This window comes from Chanos chanos, chromosome 10, assembly GCF_902362185.1.
Source record: "Chanos chanos chromosome 10, fChaCha1.1, whole genome shotgun sequence".
In the NCBI taxonomy this organism is placed as follows: domain Eukaryota; kingdom Metazoa; phylum Chordata; class Actinopteri; order Gonorynchiformes; family Chanidae; genus Chanos; species Chanos chanos.
The window spans coordinates 36,463,399-36,482,396 of NC_044504.1; the positions used below are offsets into that span (position 1 = coordinate 36,463,399).

Here is an 18,998-nt window from a genome sequence, read left to right on the forward strand (position 1 = left end):
AACCTGTTCAAATTTATATTGGAGTCAAGTGTGGAAATTAAGATTATGATCAGTGTGCTTGAATTCTCTCATTTCATTTCCTCAATAGTTTGAATTCAAGTGATCATTACAGGAACAGAGTTTTAAGAGGACATTGGCTGCAATCCTTTGGTTTTTGACTCTAGCTTCCATGTCTTGACACAGGTAAATTCAACAGAACAGGAGCTGAAAATTCCAACGCAAAGATAATATGGAAATATACCCATCATTCACACCACAAGGCCGATTTAAAAATAACAAGCATTACATAAGCGTTACAGACACACAAGAGCATGCTCTTACAAACACACTGAGAAATTCACCTGAGTATCAAACTATATTTATTGTATACAGTAGTAAAGGACAACCAGTAAATGTACAAATCAGTAGACAAAACAAATTGAGAATGATTTCTCACTCCACCACCCCCGATCCCTCCGTCCACAACTTCATCTGAACTGAAAAAAAACGCACGTCCTGCAGGCCTGAGTTGCAGTCATCCTGAAATGTGTGCAGAAGAATGGAATGGAGAGGGGAAAAAAAAACCAAACGTAACTTTATAAAGAGAGAGGTTACCTTAACTTATGAAACACTGAGATGAAATAAAACACATGTACTCAGGAGAAAAGGGGGGAAAAAAAAAAAAGCAGCGTGGAAGATTTGACGCGCGAGGGCACGACAGGCCTAAGGCGATAAAAGAAACGCGGCGGTGACGGCGACACTGACGATCATCTGCTGAGGAGGACGTTTAGGAACACATCGTGAGCAAACGTTAAAATATGAGGTACACACAGCTGCACCACAGCCTCTAAGAATACCATACTAAAAAGAACATCTCGTTCAAGACCTGATCTACCAGCATTCAACTCCCTTTTCTTTTCTTTTTTTTTTTTTTTTCCTGTTACCTTTGGATAATCAACATGGCTGCAACCCTGTGGCCAAAGCTTTCTAACAGTCCCTCAAAAAAAAAGACAGTTCATTGGTGATTTACTGAAATATTATGACAATGGAAATATGAAAAAGCAATAGTCCTAGACCACCGTTACAGTCTAAAATGTTGTCCTTTCTTACACAAATCCTTCCCCCCCTGTTCACTGGCAGGGAACACAAAAATATACAATACAAAATGTATTTCATAGGCATACAATAAACTTAAAGGGAAAAAAAAAAAAAGCTGAGCATTTCCAGTACAATTCTGGGACAAGTGTATACGGGAAACAGGATTTTAAGAATGACTATTCTGAGAATAGACCATTTTCCTCATTCCATCTCCGCCACCCTCCCTGGATTGCAGTGGAACTGGTATGCAGAAGACACGGACTCCGTAAAGAACACAAATCAGCGAGTTGATGCTCTCTCCAGGGTTACCGTCTTCAGCAGTCTCCTCCAGTCTGCTGCTGAAATACATCAATAGTGTCTTCGTCCTCCATCTCCAACTGGAAATAAAGACAAACCGTGACCTTGAGGAATATGATCACAGACACGAGTGGCAGGCAACGCATCGCTGTGAAGTAGTTCGAGCCAGAACAGGCACGAATTCTGAATAAGCAGCGTCTTGGTTCAGGCATAAACTAAATGCGACAGAAACCAAAGGCCATGATGCTCTGGCATGATGCTTTGCCCGTATTTGATTATTTGGCCTGATTGTTAACACTTACTCTTACATTAGCTGGTCTAAAATGACCTGCAATGGCAGTTGATTACCAGTCAGAGTGGTAAATGGGAACTCAATTCAAAACAGGTTAACCAATTCCTGCCGTCTGGTGTTAACGGACCTGAGCGCAAGACTCTTGTTCAAGTCCTTGCCTTCTGATGCCTCTTCAATAAAGTCAGCGACACGCTATCAAACCTTTAATCACTTTTAGGTTGTTTTATACTGTGTTGGCATTCTAGCCACGGCAACTCAGAACCGTTCTCCCGTGTGACCTCTGGTATGTCGTCATATAGAACCCCTTTCTGTTAAGCCACTACCTCTCCAGCTTCACACGCACTTGCTCACCTCCCTACACGTTTACAAGACACGTTACCTCACTGTCAAGATTACATACCTAACACATCTGCTGTCCTCCAGCACAGCTACACTGAACCAAATGATTATATCAACAGAAGAGTACAACACTATCCTATTACGAATCACCAAGAAGTCCGAGTTGGTCGTTCTTTATGCAAGTCAGATTTGTGGATATCAGTTTCCATGTGTTTGTGTGTTTTATACATGATCATCCACTCAGTGTCAAGTCATAACAGAAAACAATGAGTCAGGTTACTTTCCTGGTGGCGTGATCTAAGCCAGTTATTTAATTTGTTTGTTTATGGGAATGTCTCATGGTATCAGCAAACATGTTAGTCAATGTTGTTTCTGACAATTCACTATATTTAGTCCACACTGACCTCTCTTTGGAAAGAAAAAAAAAGACAAAGCAAAAAACTGGACGCCGCACAGGGCTATAGGCTCTTGATGTCTTCCGTTTTTATCTAAACTAAATTAGACAGAAAGAAAAGAATGATGTGTTTGAGGTTGGATTTATACTTCAAACAGACCTACGCAAACAAACCTAGGTTCAGACTATGATCTCAGACGTTATTACTTCTATTGTTGGAAACCTGAGCCATTTAGCATGGAAATCATGACGTTCGTGTTGACCTACCTGTGCAGGCGTGTCCGTCTCATTGATTGGCTGTCCATCAAACCTGAATCGGATCTGCCTGATTGACAAACCCTGGAAACAAACGAAAAACAGTATGTTAAAGCACGCTTAACACAAAGCGGTTTCAAACATCTCCGTCAATCAGTAGGACTTCAGAATCAAACAGTGTTAGACAGGTGTTGCTGGTACACACTGTTGAGATATATCTGCATATATCTGATATATCTGTCTGTTGACTGGTTACGGCATTTAGAGTGACATCATTACCAAACCACCACATGGTGGTTTACTCCATCTGAACTTTAGGAGGTACACATGAGCCTTTTCTGTTTCCGAACTGTAAAGGTTGGGCCTTTTCTGAAATTGTCTGCCTATAATTTGGAAGGAAGAGTGACCTTTACCTGTCTTTCACAATACGCTTTCATAAGTTTGCTGAGGGGGGTGTGTCTCTTAATTTTAAACTGGACCACTGATCCATCTTGACCTGCCACCTTCAAGTTGATGTGATCATTTTCAGTCTTCACGCCTTCCTGAAACACAGTCAAGAAAGGGAGTGATACACACCACACAAATAATCAGACACATAAAAGCAGAGACAGTGAGGGAACTGAGAGTCTAGTATTTATTATTAAAAAGGTATTAGAGGGAGAACCTCGAAGCATGCCATTCATTATACCAGGGAGACTTCTGTCTTCCTTGAGATGCATCATACAAATTACGTGTTAGAGGTTTACTAACTTTGCTGTGTGCTCAAATAGTGAGACCTGGCACATGTAGAGCCCGCCAGCACTCGAAGGGGGAGAAAGAGCAAGCGTGCTATTGCTATCTGGCTGATGCTTTCTGAACTGAAGAGCACAGCACAACGTTACTGAAGCTGGTTGCACCCGGCATTGTGCAAATAAAATACAGTATATAATCTTAAGCAACCAACGGTTCTACAGCATAGTTGCGTTAAATTTCCCTTAACTAATCAAATCTTTCAGCAGACTGTAGTTTTCTATAATCTAGCGATTCTTTTGGAGCATGCACAGGACGATATTAGCATACGCCTAGCTACCACAAGATACGCTCTTTCTGCGGCATTTCCATCTCGATATCCGGGGGTCGTACGACGCCAGTTCAGTTGCAATAGCTAAATTAGCTTTACAGCCGGACAGCAACACAACCAAAACAGAGAAAACCTCCAATGCAAATTAGCGCCGCAAGTCTTCAATGAAAATACGCTCAGATGCCCATGTGGCGCAAATTTCAATTTCACTCCACGTGCAAAAACAAATTCTACGGCAATTTAAGAGTTGCTGCCTCGATTGAGTGGCTAAGGGGTCTGAGTAAGTGAAGTAGTAGATACCGTGGTTATCTTACAAGCGAACTTGCTGCAGCACAACATTGGCTTCATGCCGAAAAACCGCAAATCAACCAACCTTTGCTTTGTTTTCCCTTTCTACCCGCTCAAATGCGGAATCTAGCAAACCATGCCTATCAATACACAGAGAATAAAGCGTTACTCTTTGCACGGCTCCAAAAACTATTTTGTACCCACCTTTGGTTTCTCTTCAGACATCTTGAAGTAGTTTCTGTGCTTCAGGTATTACAATTAAATTAGTAAAATAATTGCGCTTTTCACCTCTCCGTCTTCCCCTTTGACTATGAACGCGCATTAAGAGCTTCTTCCTTTGATTGGTCCGTGCTAGATCACGTGGTTTATAGCGGGAGTGCGGAACGTGCGCGCGCATAGGCCTGAGCTCGTTCACAAGTAGGAGGACTGTGAGAAGTGATACTTGTCAGAGCAATCCATATATGGTCTACATCCATCAAACACATAAAAACCGTTTCCGATCTCTTCAAAATTAAAGTTTTTAAATCAAAGAGTAAAAACTTTATTACACACAAAGTAAAGATACAGCTGAGTGTTTCCAGAAATCTGTATGACATTCACACAATTTCAGCCCAGAACATTTGATTCAGTGGCTCATAATACGTTTTCTTTCAAAGAGTGAAAACCTATTCGTTTAAATCAGTTCTCTCAAAACAGTGCAACCGAGAGAATGTGACAATTTGGAGTGTTACCACTTCTACAGCCTGTGGTTTGACTTTCAGTTTACAGTTATAAAGCATTACAATACTTGTCAGACATTTGGTATAACTACCAATTTCAGTTCAGAGCAAAAATGTAAAAATCGCAGCAGTGCCATTTAGCCATGTTACTATTGTTTTGTGCTCAACAAGGGCTACATGTCTTTCTAAAAAGTCAAAGTCAAAAAGTCATAAAGACATATTGGTCCTGTTCTTATCTTTGTTTACAATGAAATGTTTAACTTTTCCAGAGCAATACCACACTAAAAAATGTGCTTAACAAACGCGTAGATAAATATGGGTATAGCTATGATGTTAGCATGACGCCGAGAAAAAAAAAAACCTTGTAAAACCAACATAAAAACAAATACTTTGGATATAACACAGAACAAATCGGCACACGCTTTTTCAGAGAAATATTAAGAATGGAAATGAGTCGGACAACCAGTGATCTAAAGAATAAACACACATCAGTTTCAGGTGTTGAAATGCTTCTTTGCTTCCATTTCAGCAGCGTAGCGATCTGTTCTCGTGATTAAATTACACTGTCGTATAAATCTCACAGCTAGTCGGTTCAGTCAGACATTGTCATAAGCAGATGCAAAAGAGGGAAAAAGACTGTGATTGTTTTCTTTTCTTTCTCTTTTTCTTTTTTCAAATCCACTCTTAGTTGTTTTCAAATCTTGAATATGGGTTGTCTTTCATCAGACCTAGAGCAACACAAAAAACAAAAACATCATACTACAGCACACAGAATGAGGCTTTAAAATAAAGCCTCGTTTTTAAAAATCCACTTTAAAGAGTTACAATAACAATAACAGACAATTTAGAGGGCTATGTATCTATACATCCTGCAACTACTGATCCATGTAGGGGTCTTTCCACCTCTCACACCATTTGGACTCAAAACAGATTCAAACATAATCTATATTTCTTCAAATATTTGTTTAGTGTCTTGAATGCAAATTTTCAGGTAAACAGGATACTCTTAAGCATTATAGTGAAAAATAAACGAACAAGTAAAAATATTTACCATATTTCTTGCGAATTTCATCATGTCTTGACTTCATCTCTGCTTTCCTGCAAACACATGAAGAAAAACAATGTGCTTAGAGATTACAGTCATGCTTCAGAGTGCGAGAAATAAAATAAGACACAAAGCATCAAACAAGGTTATAAAAATTCCTTCCACTGGAATATTTTCCTATATTACCTCTCCTCTTGCCGAAGCTTTCTCAAGTTAGCTTGCTGTTCCAACCTTTCATCGCTCTTCCTGGACCTTAATCAGAAAGGCAGGCAACTTCACAATGTGCTTTATTACTCAAACACAATCTCAAGCTACACTAGCAATCTGCTTATCTACAGCATGTCAGCATAAGATGACACAACCATTTTAATTTTGTCAAAATATTAAGACACCAAAAGGTTTCCTTGTATGTTTTCTATTTTCCTGTCTTGAAAAGAACACGTTATAACTTTGCATGATTTGACAGAAATTATGCCATAAAATGGCTGATAGATAAGTAATAATGATAAAACTCTGTGTGTGTGTGTGTGTGTGTGTGTGTGTTAGGGAGGTTTGTTTTGGAAAAATCAAAGCTTTGAATGACAATGAACTCACCCAGCATTTCCACACTTGCAGCAAGAGCAGCAGCAGACCAGAATTGCAATAATGATAACCCCAGCCAACACTGACATGGTTATGATAAGAGCCTGGAAGTTCACTGCAGGGAGAAAAACCAAAATTACTGTACTGTTCACACCTTAGGTTAAGCTAAAAAGTCATTTTCCCGCTTTATAATAAATCAGTTACAAGAATTTGGAATCAGTCCAAAAACCTACAGGTTAACTCTAGCGCATGTTAACTAGTCATAAATGTCATGAACTCGTTGAAAATATTTTCAACCTGAAAGTCGCACTCCATACAATAACACAGATTGATTCATTCATTGATATATTCATTCATTCAGCTTCTGTATGTTAACTCTTGTTGTAAATTTCAAACACTAGTTAAACTAGTTGAAAATACTGTAAAATTGAGAGTCACACTCTCCACACAGTAACTGAAACTGGTTCATGCGTTCATGTATTCACTCACTCATTCATTCATGTTTAGCACTGTCAGATATACAGTGTACTGTGTTACTCTACCTTACCCCAGCACAGTCCCCATCGAGCCTCTGCCAGCGGACACAGGGTATGAGAGGGCAGCACAGACCTCACTGGGTAGTCAACACACTGCTGAGTCGCGATACACCACAGACACTGCAGGACAGTTAAACCACAGACACACACACACAGACACACACACACACACACACACACACACACATACACACACACACAGAAAGACACACACACACACACACATACACACAGAGAGAGAGAGAAAGAGTGGGGAGCGGGTAAACTGTGTGTTTCTGTGCATTTTTTAAATAAAACTATGACACTGGTATAACCAGAGGTGCAGAGCATTAATAACAATGAACTAAACTCTGGATAAACAACTAAACACAATTTAGAAAGAAAACACTAATGCATATGCCTCCTCCAGGTATGTCTGATAATGATTTCAATGATGTATAAAACAATAAACTTCTAACACAAGCAGCACACTCGAGTCAATGAAAAACATTAAAGGCAATAAGTAAACGGACTGGTTTATAGTTGGCAAGGTTAAGTTACAAAGGACAACGCAGAATCATTTAAAAGATTACTCAGTTACAGTAAAACTGAGTGTGTATGCGGCTGCCTTCCTGGTGAGTTAAAGGAAGCTCGGTGCTAGCTTATAACGCTAAGGCCCATACCGATACGTTCTGCAGACACTCATCACAGCTCGTGTTGGATTTTAATGCACAACCTGCGAACAAGAAAGAAAAATATGACTAGAAACAAAAATTTCACAAAAAATAACCTCACACCAGAGAAATCACATCAGAGGTACTGTAACATCTCGTACTGTGACTGCTGCCTGTGTGCGGATCATTTGAACAAATATGTAAAACCATTTAGCAGGCTTAAATGTAAAGCACAGGAACCATTGTGAAATGCACTGAAATCCCTGGTGTGGCTTACAATTAAAGGCCTCTGTATTATGACTAATCATGTGACGAAAACAAGCCGAAACTCATGATCTCCAAAGCCATGAAAGTTTCTTCATACTGTAGTGCGCAGGAACGTCCTACTTCAACGACGATTTCACAGCCTGGTTCGTCACAGTAAAAGCTCAAACATTAACTCAGTCAAACCTGTCGTGACCCACTTATCCCAACACTTCATGCAACATGTTATGGGGAACTCAACTTAACAGTCACGATAGCTAATATTAATGGCCGACAATTCTGATTTCCGCCCTAGTGGAAATTCCAGGTCAAATCCAGTAGGAAATCCCAGTAGACATCCAGTTGAAATCTAGTAAACATCCAGTAGAACACCAGTAAAAAAACATTTAAAAACCAATAGCAACTGAATTGAAGAATGAGTCTAACCGTCTGATTTGTTTTAACTCTGTATTTATTTACCTTGACTTTCGCATCTTCAGCTATTAACAGTTTGGTCCATTGTAACGCAACTAACTTATGTACAGAATACTGTTAAACAATTTACTCAGTTGTAATTATCGTTTCAGTTAAACATCATTTGCTGTATCTAGCAAAAGAACGTTTTGGGCAGTGTCGTTAGATAACACACACCGACAAAAATGTTAGCGAGCTAACTGTGGGCTAATTGCTTTTTAAAGAAAAGTAGGCGGAAAAAAGTGAATAACAACGAAACTGTAATCTACTTACTTGTTCCAGGGGATGGTGTCGTTTGTGCGAACACAACCGTCCAGCTTAATAAAGCTAAGACAACAACACAAAACAAAATTTCCCCAGCTTTTCTCATTTTCTTACTGCAGATCACCACGACGAACACTAGCACTTCGAATATTCGACACACAGCTACATGTGAAATCTTGTTTTGGCCCAAATCACTTTCTCACATGATAATGACGTCTGCAACGTCACGACAACAGCCTATCAAAGTGTTTCAAAACGATTGGGCTTTGACTGGAAAGAAATACCAAGTTTTCTTAGCGAGACAGACGACGAAGAGACGCCGACAGCAAAGCCTCACTTAAATCTATTGTAGCTTACATATTGTTTCAGATTTCTTCCAGTAATTCCATAGATTTTTTTCAGGATTTCTAAACTTGCGTTTATTTACATCTTATATTTACATTCACTCGTTTACATTTATTCGTGTATTCATTTGTCCAAACCGACTTCCAAGTGAGGTAAAATGCAATCCAGGCATGTAGCCATTTAGGAGGCTGTGATATAAATTACGCACCTATGCTCAGTGATTGATTTGATACAATGCAAGAAAAGTTTACGAAAGTAAAAGAGCGAACAACGGACAGATACAGGTGCTAATGAACGTTTTGCTACAGAAGCGCGAGCGGAAAGGCTATCCCCTAACGTGAAGATAAAGCAATGGTTGGGCTGCTATACCACCACAATAACAACATAATGTAAATCTATGGTGTACCTTTTTAAATAAAGTATTTCAGAAGTAAGCGCTGTGTAATACCCACTACAGAGTTGCAGTAAATCTATATCTATAAGAGTCGGACGGAAAAGATTCGAGTCTTTAGACGCTTTTTTAAGGTTATGAATGAATCTACAGATGTCTAAATAAGTTCTTAAAAGGCACAACACACACACATAGATGGTTATTTTCAATAATTTATTAAAGCATTTTGTAAACCAGTTACAAAAAAAAAATCATTTGGTGATCTCTTAAAATTCCTGAAAAGCAGAGATATTTTTGCTAATTACAAATGTCTATGTCCTGGCATGGCTGCCAGCAGCTGACCAGATCAATCATTGGAACAAAGAAACAGGATAATACAGAAAACAAAAAATTAAAAATAAAAATTGTGCATGCGATTATGTCCATACAAGAGGTCTCTGCATTCACAGCAACACCCAATGCCTCATCCACAAATCACTGTGTTCTTCTAGTCATACCTCTTGTGGGTTTGCTCCAGTCGGACCACCTAAGCCACATTGCCATCCTTATGTAATTACACAAATTAAATACCCACCCTCCCATCACTACTCAAACACACAGTTTTAGGCACACATGAAACATCCTTCAGTAACAGAAGTACCAAGCTACATTGGCTTGCTTATAGAAAAAAAAAAAAACAACAAAAAAAGACGAAAGAAAAAGCATATTTATGCTGTCTGATGATAATAATGAAAAACCACTGTACATTGAATGTTATCCTATCATGGTAATTTAACAGTGTTATTCTTTTTTTTTTCTTTGCCCAAGCTGTCCTTGAAATACACAATCAACGCACACACAGACACAAAAACACTCAGCCCTTGTTTCATCCACTTTTGGCTTCCACTCAAGCCAACAGTAATAAACCAGAACAGACTGAAAATACAAGTGAATGGGCGAAACCAGCAAAAATACTTAAGGCATCATTCCCTAGGAAATCTCCCACCCTTCGGACGTCATCTCCGTTTCTGGGAGTTTCCTTCTGAGAGAACTCCAGTACACGCTCTGTATTATATGGCTGTCATACAAAATGGAATGTCAGCTAAATTAGACCAAATCCACACATATACATAGTCCTTGATCAATAATAAGGGAAGCAGGTAAACATACAGTACATTCTATTACATTTTGCACACGTGTAATGCAGACAACATCCTCCATGTGGTAGTTTTAGTCTAGAAAGACTTCTTGGACATTTTAAATTGTTTTTTGTTTTTTTTTTTGTCAAAAAATATTTGTTTTCTTCTTAAAATCCATCCTCTGAACGCTTATGTTAACGGCACGGATGGCAGTACTCCTGAAATTACTCAGCGCAGTCTCCATACGCAGTCGTGAATGTGGGTAAGTCAGTTTTCATAGTACAGTCCCACCTCATCACCACGAAGACCATGGCAAAGCGTATTTTGGGGCGGCAACGGCACTTAACACTTGTCGGTTACTGTAATGAAGATGTTATGACACCAGTACAGGTCGACGAGGTACATCATTTGACGGGATTGTTGAGGTGGGAGACAGACTCTTAATTTCAAATCGCCAGGTTTCTGAGAAAGCAGCCCGTTTTCTTAACAGACAGCACCGTTGCACTGGTGAGTCTCCTGCTCCGAGACAGTATATGCTGAGCAGAGAAAGTCTCCATCACCTAATCCAGTTGCTGCCAAAGCTCGAAACAGATTTGACACTGCATCTTTTCTTCACAATCATGTTGATATATGCTTTCATAATCTTGGTGATCTCTCCACCCTGGATGTAACAAGAGTTGAAAGACAGAGTAAGAAAGATGATCCATTCCAACATTTTGCTTTGTTACAATGTTGACAATGAGCATGTCTTGGTTTTTTTTGTCATAAACTGTATAATAAAAAAAAGATGAACTGATGATGAATCTTATCTGATACTGTACCTGTGGTGTATCGAAGAACATGTCCCGTCCATCGACAGTAATCTTGTATGTTCTAGGAAGCGGAACCCCGAAAAAGACAATGTGCTCATAAGGGAAGGTCTCCAGGGGCTTGGCTTCACCTCTCTTGTAAACAGACACGTTTTCAGCACTCACACCCAGCCACAGGTCATGTGGGAAGCCTCCCTCTTTGCACTGTGAAGAGAACAACAGACGTATATAAAGAGAGGTGTGTTACCTTGGTAACACTGTTGATCTGTTACCTACTGTAGTTTATTGTAGATCTGACTGAACAGACAATCATCACACAGGTGCTTAAAATGGTTTTAGACTGTACTTATGTTCTGAGCTCTGAATATCAGTTACTCCCCTCAGGCTAATGCCCCATATAAACTCCACACATACTAGTTTGTCCCTCTATCCATTAAAGCTCTGAGCTGTAGCCTGGGAAACAGGATGTGTATGAATGCACTTTATGTATGCATGCCTTTGTCTGCATGACCTCTGTGATATGTGTCAAGAGTCTGTGTGCAATCTGTGTGTATTATTCTATTGGTTTAATAATGCATATGCCTAATGGGCAAAGTGCAATTTTATCTATATATCAGTATATCTGTGTCTGTAATATACTGCAAACTGTCTAAGTGTAATAAAATTTTCTTTAAGGACAATAAAAGTTTACATAAAATTTCAAATGCTTTTCTTGCTTTCAGACTGTATATCTGAATTCCTGCCCCCCCCCCCCCTAAAAAAAGTATGACAGTCATGCACTGAATTGACCATCCATTTCGTAAATCTCAGTACATAAAGAATACTCCAACATTACCTCCACATCAAAGAGGGTGGAGCCATACCCAGGCCACTCCTTGATAATGTTCATGTATTTGAGCATGGCTTGGTGCTGGTGGAGTCCCTTCAGTCGGGACCATTTCTCCGTGATGCTGGCCCTGGTGGCCGACATCTCCTCCTTCACCCACATCTCCATCATCTGCTCCTCCTGCAGGCTGCGCTGTTTCTTCATGGTGCCGCTCTTCAGGCCCCTCCGCAACGTCCCGTCCAGGAAGCTGGTCCTCCGCCTCTCCAGGGTGTGGCCGGGTCCGGCCGCCCCGCCCACTTTGGTGAACTGCAGGATGCGGTTACGCAGGCGGCCCGTGGGGTAAACGTTGTCCAGGCACCAGCTGACCCGGACGGCGTCCCCGTGCAGGTACTGCAGACGCAGGGCGGCCAAGTGCTGCAGCGTATCCTCGGGGGCGGGAAAATGACCGCTGATCAAACTCTCGTGAGCCTGGAGAGAGAGGAGGGTGGGGGGCAGATAGGTCAGCTGCCACAGAATGATACGCACAAAGTTGGTGTAGGTGGTGGTGTGGGTGCGCACTGTTCTTGATGTTTGTTGAGCCAAAACAGCAAAAATTGGACTGACCTGCTCAAACATGAAAACGAACTCCACTCCTTCTTTGGGCATGCTCTCCACGTCCAAGAAACAGTAGAGCTTGAAGTAAAGTCGCCACTGGCCCTCTTCCTCTACCTGTTCACTTCCTGCCAACCTAGAAGAAAAAAAAACAAACAAAATTATAATCATTCCAAGACGAGTCGTTTCACATCCTCCGTAAGGCACAACGAAAGTCATAAGTGATGTTTAAATGACATGGAAACGTCACACTAACTGTTTGGAAATTGGTAAACACTTGCAGTGTTACCTCTCAAACTTGGCCAGAACGTCGGCCACGATGACTCGACTCTCCACGGCCCGGTCCATGGTGTTGTTATGTTCGAAGAGAGCAAACATGTTCCTGCTGTCCTCCATGGCTAAACCACGAATCAGCTTCTCCACCACCTGTACAGACGCACGGAGGCACGAATAAGAAGGCTGCATCCACTTTGACCAGCACTGACCGCCGCATGTATTCTATTCATTATTTCATGCATCAGTAAGCAACACGCTCGGTCAGATACCTCTCCAGCAGTGGTGTGGGAATTGATGGAGATTTTGCAAGAGCCTCCGCCGTGGCAATACACCGTGGTGGTCATCTCCTGACGGTTGAGCAGAGCCGCGATCTCCTCCTGAGATGGAACAAATTCCCGGGTCTTGGTCTTCTTCAGTGACTCGCCAATGAAGACAGCAAACATCTCTATCTCTGTGCCAGGGAACTGCTCCTTGATTCTGAGGGACAGACAACAGGGAGATGAATTATGACTGTTATTCACAAAGCTCTCCTAAAAAACATATGTGCTAGGCATCATTTTACTGAGCCAAATCACAAAAAAGATGCACATCAGTTATTTATACTCAAGAATGAAGCAATTTATTTCTTAAGGCAGTATCACACGTACAATTTCTTTAGAGGCAAAAAGCTGTTTGTAGTATTAAAAGGGTTCTGAATTTAAACTTTAAACTATGCAAATTTGCTTAAAGCTCTTCAGAATCAGGAGCAAAAGGCTTGTGAAAACGGATTTAGCAGCAGACACGTCACCTCTTCAGATGGAAGCGGAGGTAACGTAGGATGGCACGACTGGGCAGGAAGGTACAGCTCATGCACGTCAGCAGGTGCCAGTGGGCGCGGTTGGCAGCGCTGTTGGGCTGAGGAACGTGATTGGTCTGTTTGATCAGCTGACAGTAGACCTCATCGCGCAGCGGCCGCAGGTCCTGGCAGGTCTGTAGGATGCCCTGAATGATGGGGACGGGGTCAGAGACCACCTCCATCTCCTGCAGAGAGTTAAAAATCTTCACCGCCTCATCCTGAAGACTGGAATAACCCTTCTCCTTTTGAACTGTGAAAATACACAGACAGGAAGTGGGACAGAGAGAGATGATGGAACACTGTTAACAAATGTTTCCTCACCCAAAGAACATGCAGCATGACCCATTCCTACCAATCTAAAAGAAAAAGAGCTTAATTCATTCCAAGTACCACAACTGTTTGACACAAACAAAAAAAAATATTTATCACAAAGCCATGTTTTTTTTTTTCCATATCACACAAAAGTACTTGTGTAAAACGTAAGGACACTCACGGCTGATGTTCACCTCCCCGTATGGCAGAGGGAGCAGAGGGGAGTGCAGCGGGTGCTGTGTGTATCTCAGGATGGGGTTCCTCCAGTAAGTCTGCTCCACTGCCTCCACGTTCAGACTGTTCTCCTAGAGAGACAAAACCACAAAGCTAAAGCAGAGCTACTCCCTCTTCACACACTACACAATCAGACTGAGGCATGAATGCAAACCGAGAGAGAGAGAGAGAGAGAGAGAGAGAGAGAAATAAGCAACACACAGCATACAGAGCACACAGAATGCAAATCACTGATCAAAAACACTTTGCACTGGAACAATGAAAATGATCACAGTTTCTAAAGAAATAAATAAAAACAACACTCCAGAGCCATCACACCAGTCCAGAAGATCTACAAGAGAGAACTGAACGTCAAGCATTGGAATGGGAGACTGGAACCTTGAGAGAAGCAGATACCAGAGTTGTTCAAAACAACACACAGAGCTTCCACACAGTATACACTCGCCAGTGTACCTAACTCAACTATGGCATTTGTCCCCAGACGCAAACAACGGCTGCAAAGGTACGCGGCGCCGAAGCTGAAAGGCAGACCGTCAAACGTTCGCTTTACGTCGCAAGGAAACCACGAGCACCGTGAAGCATTCGCTACTCCAGATCGTGTTTAAATGACTGTACCTTAATGTCCCGGATCAGCTGCTGGGTGGGTGTCTCGATCGGAACCTTGTTGTCAATCACTCCTTGTATGGCATTGGTCCACCTCATGGCCTCGTTGAGCATCTTGGTGTAAAGGCGGTAGGAATGCTTGCGCCCGTGGACAATAATATTCCAGTAACCTTCAGGAGGGAAGCAGTGATTCTAAATGAATTCCTCAGAATGTGGAACTTCAACAGAACAATCAGAAACCTCGTTGCTGATGTTTCAGATAATACGACACTGATGTGAATCACACACTGAAAACTAGCATTGCAAGAGAAGACATTTTCATTAAAAAAAAAAAAAAAACACTGCAGGGCATGGTTTCGTGCTGTGGTCTGGTCTCACCTGTCTCTTTAAAGACTTTCTCATCTGGCTGCACCACAGAGCAGAGGCTGTTCAGCACCAGTGTTCCCAGTTTGGAAGCGCTGCGCTCCGAGGTCTTGTAGTAATCCAGGGAGTTGTTGGTCAGGACAAACCAACGCTTCTTCAGCTTCAGAGAGGTGCTCTTTCCTCCCGACTTCATCTCCTTATGCAGCCAACCTAAAAGACATTTCAATTTAAACATCAATCCGGAAAGTTTTTTGTATGAGGCAACGCACAGTACTAGCTACACAGAGAACAGCTCACTGATCTTTAGTCAAAGCTCAAAAGTTCAAAGCGTCTGTAAAACATACGAATGTATATGTAATATAAAAGGAAAGATTCTCATCTTGTCACTGTGTCACTCCCCGGTGACCACGTGACAGACGTTAGCTGTATCCGTCATACCTCTGACGATAAACTCTTGCCCGTCTATCCTGGAGTCTCCTTTGGGCTTCTGCAGCAAGCCAATCCAGTGATGCATCTCCTCCGGCACGTCTGTATTACAGTGGATCACCCGATTTGCCGTGATGATGACGAATGAATTGGGTCTGAAGAGATCAAAAAAAAAAAAACAGCATTGCATCGATTAAAACCTCAAAGCCATTTGACGTTCACTAGACATGGCATGGAGACAGACTGCATACTTATTCACAAATTTTAGGTTCAGTAAAATCACATATTCACAGTCTAACAGAATGATTTATATATGCATCTCCCTGCAGTGCGATAAATCAGATTTTCATAAAAGAACATTCCATGACATAGTCAAATAGTATGTTACCTGTCTGGGTTGTCAGAGGCACAGACAGAGTCAATAAGCCCAACATCCAGAGTTCCCTAGGAGTCACAGACAAAGTACAGAGTAAAAACAGCGCAGTAATGGTAACAGTGAATTTCTATTTCATTTAAAAGCTGCAGCGATACTGCTACTGCATTTACATGTAATCATTTTATCAGACACTTTTATTCAGAAGGATGTCTAACTGAAGCCAGGCAGAGTAAAATCCAAGCATATAAAGAATTGTTGCCTTGTCAGAAGTGGGATTCGAACCCACGCCTCCAGGGGAGACTGCGACCTGAACGCAGCGCCTTAGACCGCTCGGCCATCCTGACATGCTACTACCAATCAGATGAAGTGCTGACACTCACCACAGCATTTTTGGGGTTGGCTTGTTCATGTTGCATCTCCAGCAGTTGTTCCGGACTTGCACTGTGTACCCGACTCAATACACTGAACCAACCACTGAGTTCAAACACATACAGAGAGCAAATCAGGACTGTGGCTTGTGAGATGAATTACACGAAATGTCCACTAGGGGGCACGAAAACACCTTCGCTTTTTTTGTGTGTGTGTGTGTGTTCATATGTGTACATATGAAACTGGCAAGCTTTGAAAGATCTGCTTATGGACAAACAAAGTGAAGAATGAGTCGAGATTAATTTTGCGGTTCGGGGAGACACACCTGGCATCCTCAGGCGACTCGGCGTAGATGTGGTAGGTCCGGTCCTCCGTCACGATGTTCAGCGCGTTCTCTTTCTCGTGGTTATCTACGATCTCCCTGCGGACAGATCCGAACATGAGCATCATTCATACGCCGGAATGCCTTCCAGAAAATTCCCTCCTTATGCAACTCGCCACAGTGTCTCTTACTTGGCAGCGCGGATGTCTATGGTGCCTTTCAGCTTTTCCTCGCTGTCGTTCTCGAAGTACATGAGCTTGGCCTCCCGCAGGACGAACCAGCGCATCTTCCAGTTCCTCCGAGACAGCGTCGACATGCCACCACCCTTTTTATACAGCCAGCCCGACTTCAGAGCCTCCTGCTTGGCCCTGAACCACATGAACGTGTCGTCCTTCAGAACACACCATCTCCGCCGCCAGGGAATCATCAATCCACCTGTGAGAGGGAGAGAGAGAGAGAGAGAGAGAGAGAGAGTCCATCAGCCACTCTGCTTGCTCTTTCTGTTATCAGAGAGAGACATCACACCATCGTAGCCTAAGCATCGAGGCGGTGCAGCATTTGGACATCTCCGGTAGAGCACAGCGGTGCTGTAAAAGCAGGACTGAAACACTCACTCTTCATGTAGAGGTAACTGTGGAAATACAGGGGTCCGCTCCCATTCAGGAGGTTGACCCTGCCATTGGACACCTCCTCGTCAGTATCCACGTAACCATCGTTGTCATCATCACTGTCAATGAACTGCAGAGGTAAAGAAAACATGGGTCAGTCTTAGTCCACCGAAATCATTAAGTCAACTCTGGGCTGAGGTCTGGATCGGAGTTTGTGTCAGAATGCTTGCCGAGTACCAGTGCTAGTCTTATATAATTTTTTTTTTCTCATTTTCAGTAAATAGGGTAATGTGCATAAATACAGATGAAAGGGGTTGTTGTTGTTGTTGTTGTGTGTGTGTGTGTGTGTGCATGTGTGTGTGTGTGTGTGTGTGTGTGTGCATGTGCCTGATTGTGTTATTTCCACCACATTATTACATTATCTAACCACCTGACAAAATTCCACCTCAACACACAAAGTTACCCAGTCCAGTATTCCTTTAAGACAAATAGAGTTAACTTCCTGGGATTTCCCAGGGGGCCTAGTTCACCTCCTCCTCATTTCTACATGTGCACTCAGAACCGACAGGTTTTCTTTTTTTTCTCCAAGGCTCTTATTAACCTATTATTGTACCTGTTAATCTCTACACAAAGATTACATTACACTGAAAGACCACAAATAACTGCAAACATTACCCATGTCAAATTTCTTTGAGATGCTGCGAGTGTTCTGATAATTTCTGATTACACAATTTGTGTGCAAACAGGCAAGAAACTGAAGAACAACTATGACATAGCCAGGAGCAAGGGAGATCAGCCATTAGCTGTAAGAGGAGCAGTTCACAGTAATACAACACTATGGGGCCAGTACCACCACTTAAACCTGAGAAATATGGTCAAAGACCAGCTAACTTACAACATGTCATCAGAGGGCACAAAATTCCCCAAATATAACAAATAAGGGAACTAAAACAATGGCAAAACATTCAATCTTTAATTTGGAAGCCACGTAATCCCAGGGTAGAGGAAACCGACTTCATAGTACATGTCACTTCCAAAAACAGACACAATATTCAGAAAACTAAAATAAAAGAAATAGATTAAAATAGAAAACTAAGATAGATAAAAATAGAAAAAGGAACATATCTCTACACAGTAGACAGTTATGACTACTACAGATCATGACACACATTACAGATCACAAACCGTAACCGAGGACAACAGCGAAGATGACACTTACTGAGTCAGAGCTTCCTCGGTAGGAGTCCAGGCTGTTGTACGTGCAGGAGGATTTCCACAGCACCTCCTCATCTGTCAAGTGTCCGTCGTTGGTGCTTCCCCCGTCCCCGCAGCTCCCATGAGCTTCCTCAAACTCCTCCTGGTCGTAGTCCGACTCTGTGTCAGGCAGCATGCTAAAGGTTGTCTCCTCCAGAGGAGGGACGGTTTCCGGAACAGTCTGTTTGGGGCTCTTATCGACTACTCCATAGTCTCCTTTGGCTACAACCGCATGGGGCAGTGGAGGTGGAGTAGGTGGGGGTGGAGGGAGGGTTTCCGAGAGTCTTTTTTGCTTGAGGGAGGTGGTAGCCGTCAGGTGCTCTGGAGAGGAGGTTGACACCACCCCCTCGGCGAAAGCGGGCGGGGGAGGGGGTAGGCTGGAGAAGATGTCCTGATCCAGAGGAACGGCCGCGGGGGCCGGA

General features: G+C 42.2%; 3 protein-coding genes and 1 non-coding gene across 5 annotated transcripts in view; all 4 read right to left on the bottom strand.

Moving 5' to 3' along the window:
* Positions 1-427: 427 nt before the first annotated feature.
* On the bottom strand, positions 428-4,297 carry sumo3b (small ubiquitin like modifier 3b). Of its 2 annotated transcripts, XM_030786252.1 has the most exons (4): positions 4,207-4,297; positions 3,068-3,196; positions 2,667-2,738; positions 428-1,454 (listed from the first exon to the last, which is right to left on the bottom strand). In XM_030786252.1, the coding sequence occupies exons 1-4, from the start codon at positions 4,225-4,227 to the stop codon at positions 1,392-1,394; spliced, it is 285 nt and encodes a 94-aa protein (XP_030642112.1). In that variant the 5' UTR covers positions 4,228-4,297; the 3' UTR covers positions 428-1,391. The 2 variants fall into 2 exon arrangements, with proteins under 2 accessions (XP_030642112.1, XP_030642113.1); XM_030786253.1 differs by lacking the exon at positions 2,667-2,738.
* Positions 4,298-4,553: 256 nt separating this feature from the next.
* Positions 4,554-8,668, bottom strand: pttg1ipb (PTTG1 interacting protein b). The gene is made up of 7 exons (XM_030786251.1): positions 8,528-8,668; positions 7,547-7,599; positions 6,896-7,004; positions 6,361-6,463; positions 5,953-6,018; positions 5,773-5,819; positions 4,554-5,449 (listed from the first exon to the last, which is right to left on the bottom strand). Exons 1-7 carry the CDS (start codon positions 8,622-8,624, stop codon positions 5,406-5,408), a joined length of 519 nt encoding a protein of 172 aa, XP_030642111.1. The 5' UTR covers positions 8,625-8,668; the 3' UTR covers positions 4,554-5,405.
* Positions 8,669-10,928: 2,260 nt separating this feature from the next.
* The window catches only part of myo10l3 (myosin X, like 3), a 44,749-nt gene continuing 36,679 nt past the window's right edge, over positions 10,929-18,998 (bottom strand). The window contains exons 25-41 of the mRNA XM_030787624.1: positions 18,542-18,998; positions 17,329-17,452; positions 16,906-17,149; positions 16,718-16,813; positions 16,404-16,497; positions 16,036-16,091; positions 15,660-15,802; positions 15,237-15,431; positions 14,871-15,028; positions 14,203-14,326; positions 13,662-13,959; positions 13,144-13,351; positions 12,888-13,024; positions 12,611-12,734; positions 12,017-12,475; positions 11,194-11,385; positions 10,929-11,033 (exon numbers count right to left, since the gene is read on the bottom strand). The exon at positions 18,542-18,998 is cut by the window's right edge and continues 374 nt beyond it. Of these exons, the coding sequence (XP_030643484.1) occupies positions 10,929-11,033; positions 11,194-11,385; positions 12,017-12,475; positions 12,611-12,734; positions 12,888-13,024; positions 13,144-13,351; positions 13,662-13,959; positions 14,203-14,326; positions 14,871-15,028; positions 15,237-15,431; positions 15,660-15,802; positions 16,036-16,091; positions 16,404-16,497; positions 16,718-16,813; positions 16,906-17,149; positions 17,329-17,452; positions 18,542-18,998 (3,214 nt within the window). The remainder of the gene's footprint in view (positions 11,034-11,193; positions 11,386-12,016; positions 12,476-12,610; positions 12,735-12,887; positions 13,025-13,143; positions 13,352-13,661; positions 13,960-14,202; positions 14,327-14,870; positions 15,029-15,236; positions 15,432-15,659; positions 15,803-16,035; positions 16,092-16,403; positions 16,498-16,717; positions 16,814-16,905; positions 17,150-17,328; positions 17,453-18,541) is intronic.
* trnal-cag (transfer RNA leucine (anticodon CAG)) lies at positions 16,285-16,367 on the bottom strand. The gene has a single exon. It is a non-coding gene; the product is annotated as a tRNA-Leu (tRNA).

Bases quoted from the DNA above. Each gene is read 5' to 3' on its own strand.
- pttg1ipb (XM_030786251.1), bottom strand. From the start codon at position 8,624: ATGAGAAAAGCTGGGGAAATTTTGTTTTGTGTTGTTGTCTTAGCTTTA. The intron at 6,464-6,895 runs GTAAGGTAGAGT...TTCTCCCTGCAG, and splicing joins TCGATGGGGACTGTGCTGGG to TGAACTTCCAGGCTCTTATC. The intron at 5,820-5,952 runs GTAATATAGGAA...ATGTGTTTGCAG, and splicing joins AAGCTTCGGCAAGAGGAGAG to GAAAGCAGAGATGAAGTCAA.
- sumo3b (XM_030786252.1), bottom strand. From the start codon at position 4,227: ATGTCTGAAGAGAAACCAAAG. The intron at 3,197-4,206 runs GTGGGTACAAAA...ACTGTGTTTCAG, and splicing joins TGTCTGAAGAGAAACCAAAG to GAAGGCGTGAAGACTGAAAA. The intron at 2,739-3,067 runs GTAAAGGTCACT...GTTTGTTTCCAG, and splicing joins AAGCGTATTGTGAAAGACAG to GGTTTGTCAATCAGGCAGAT.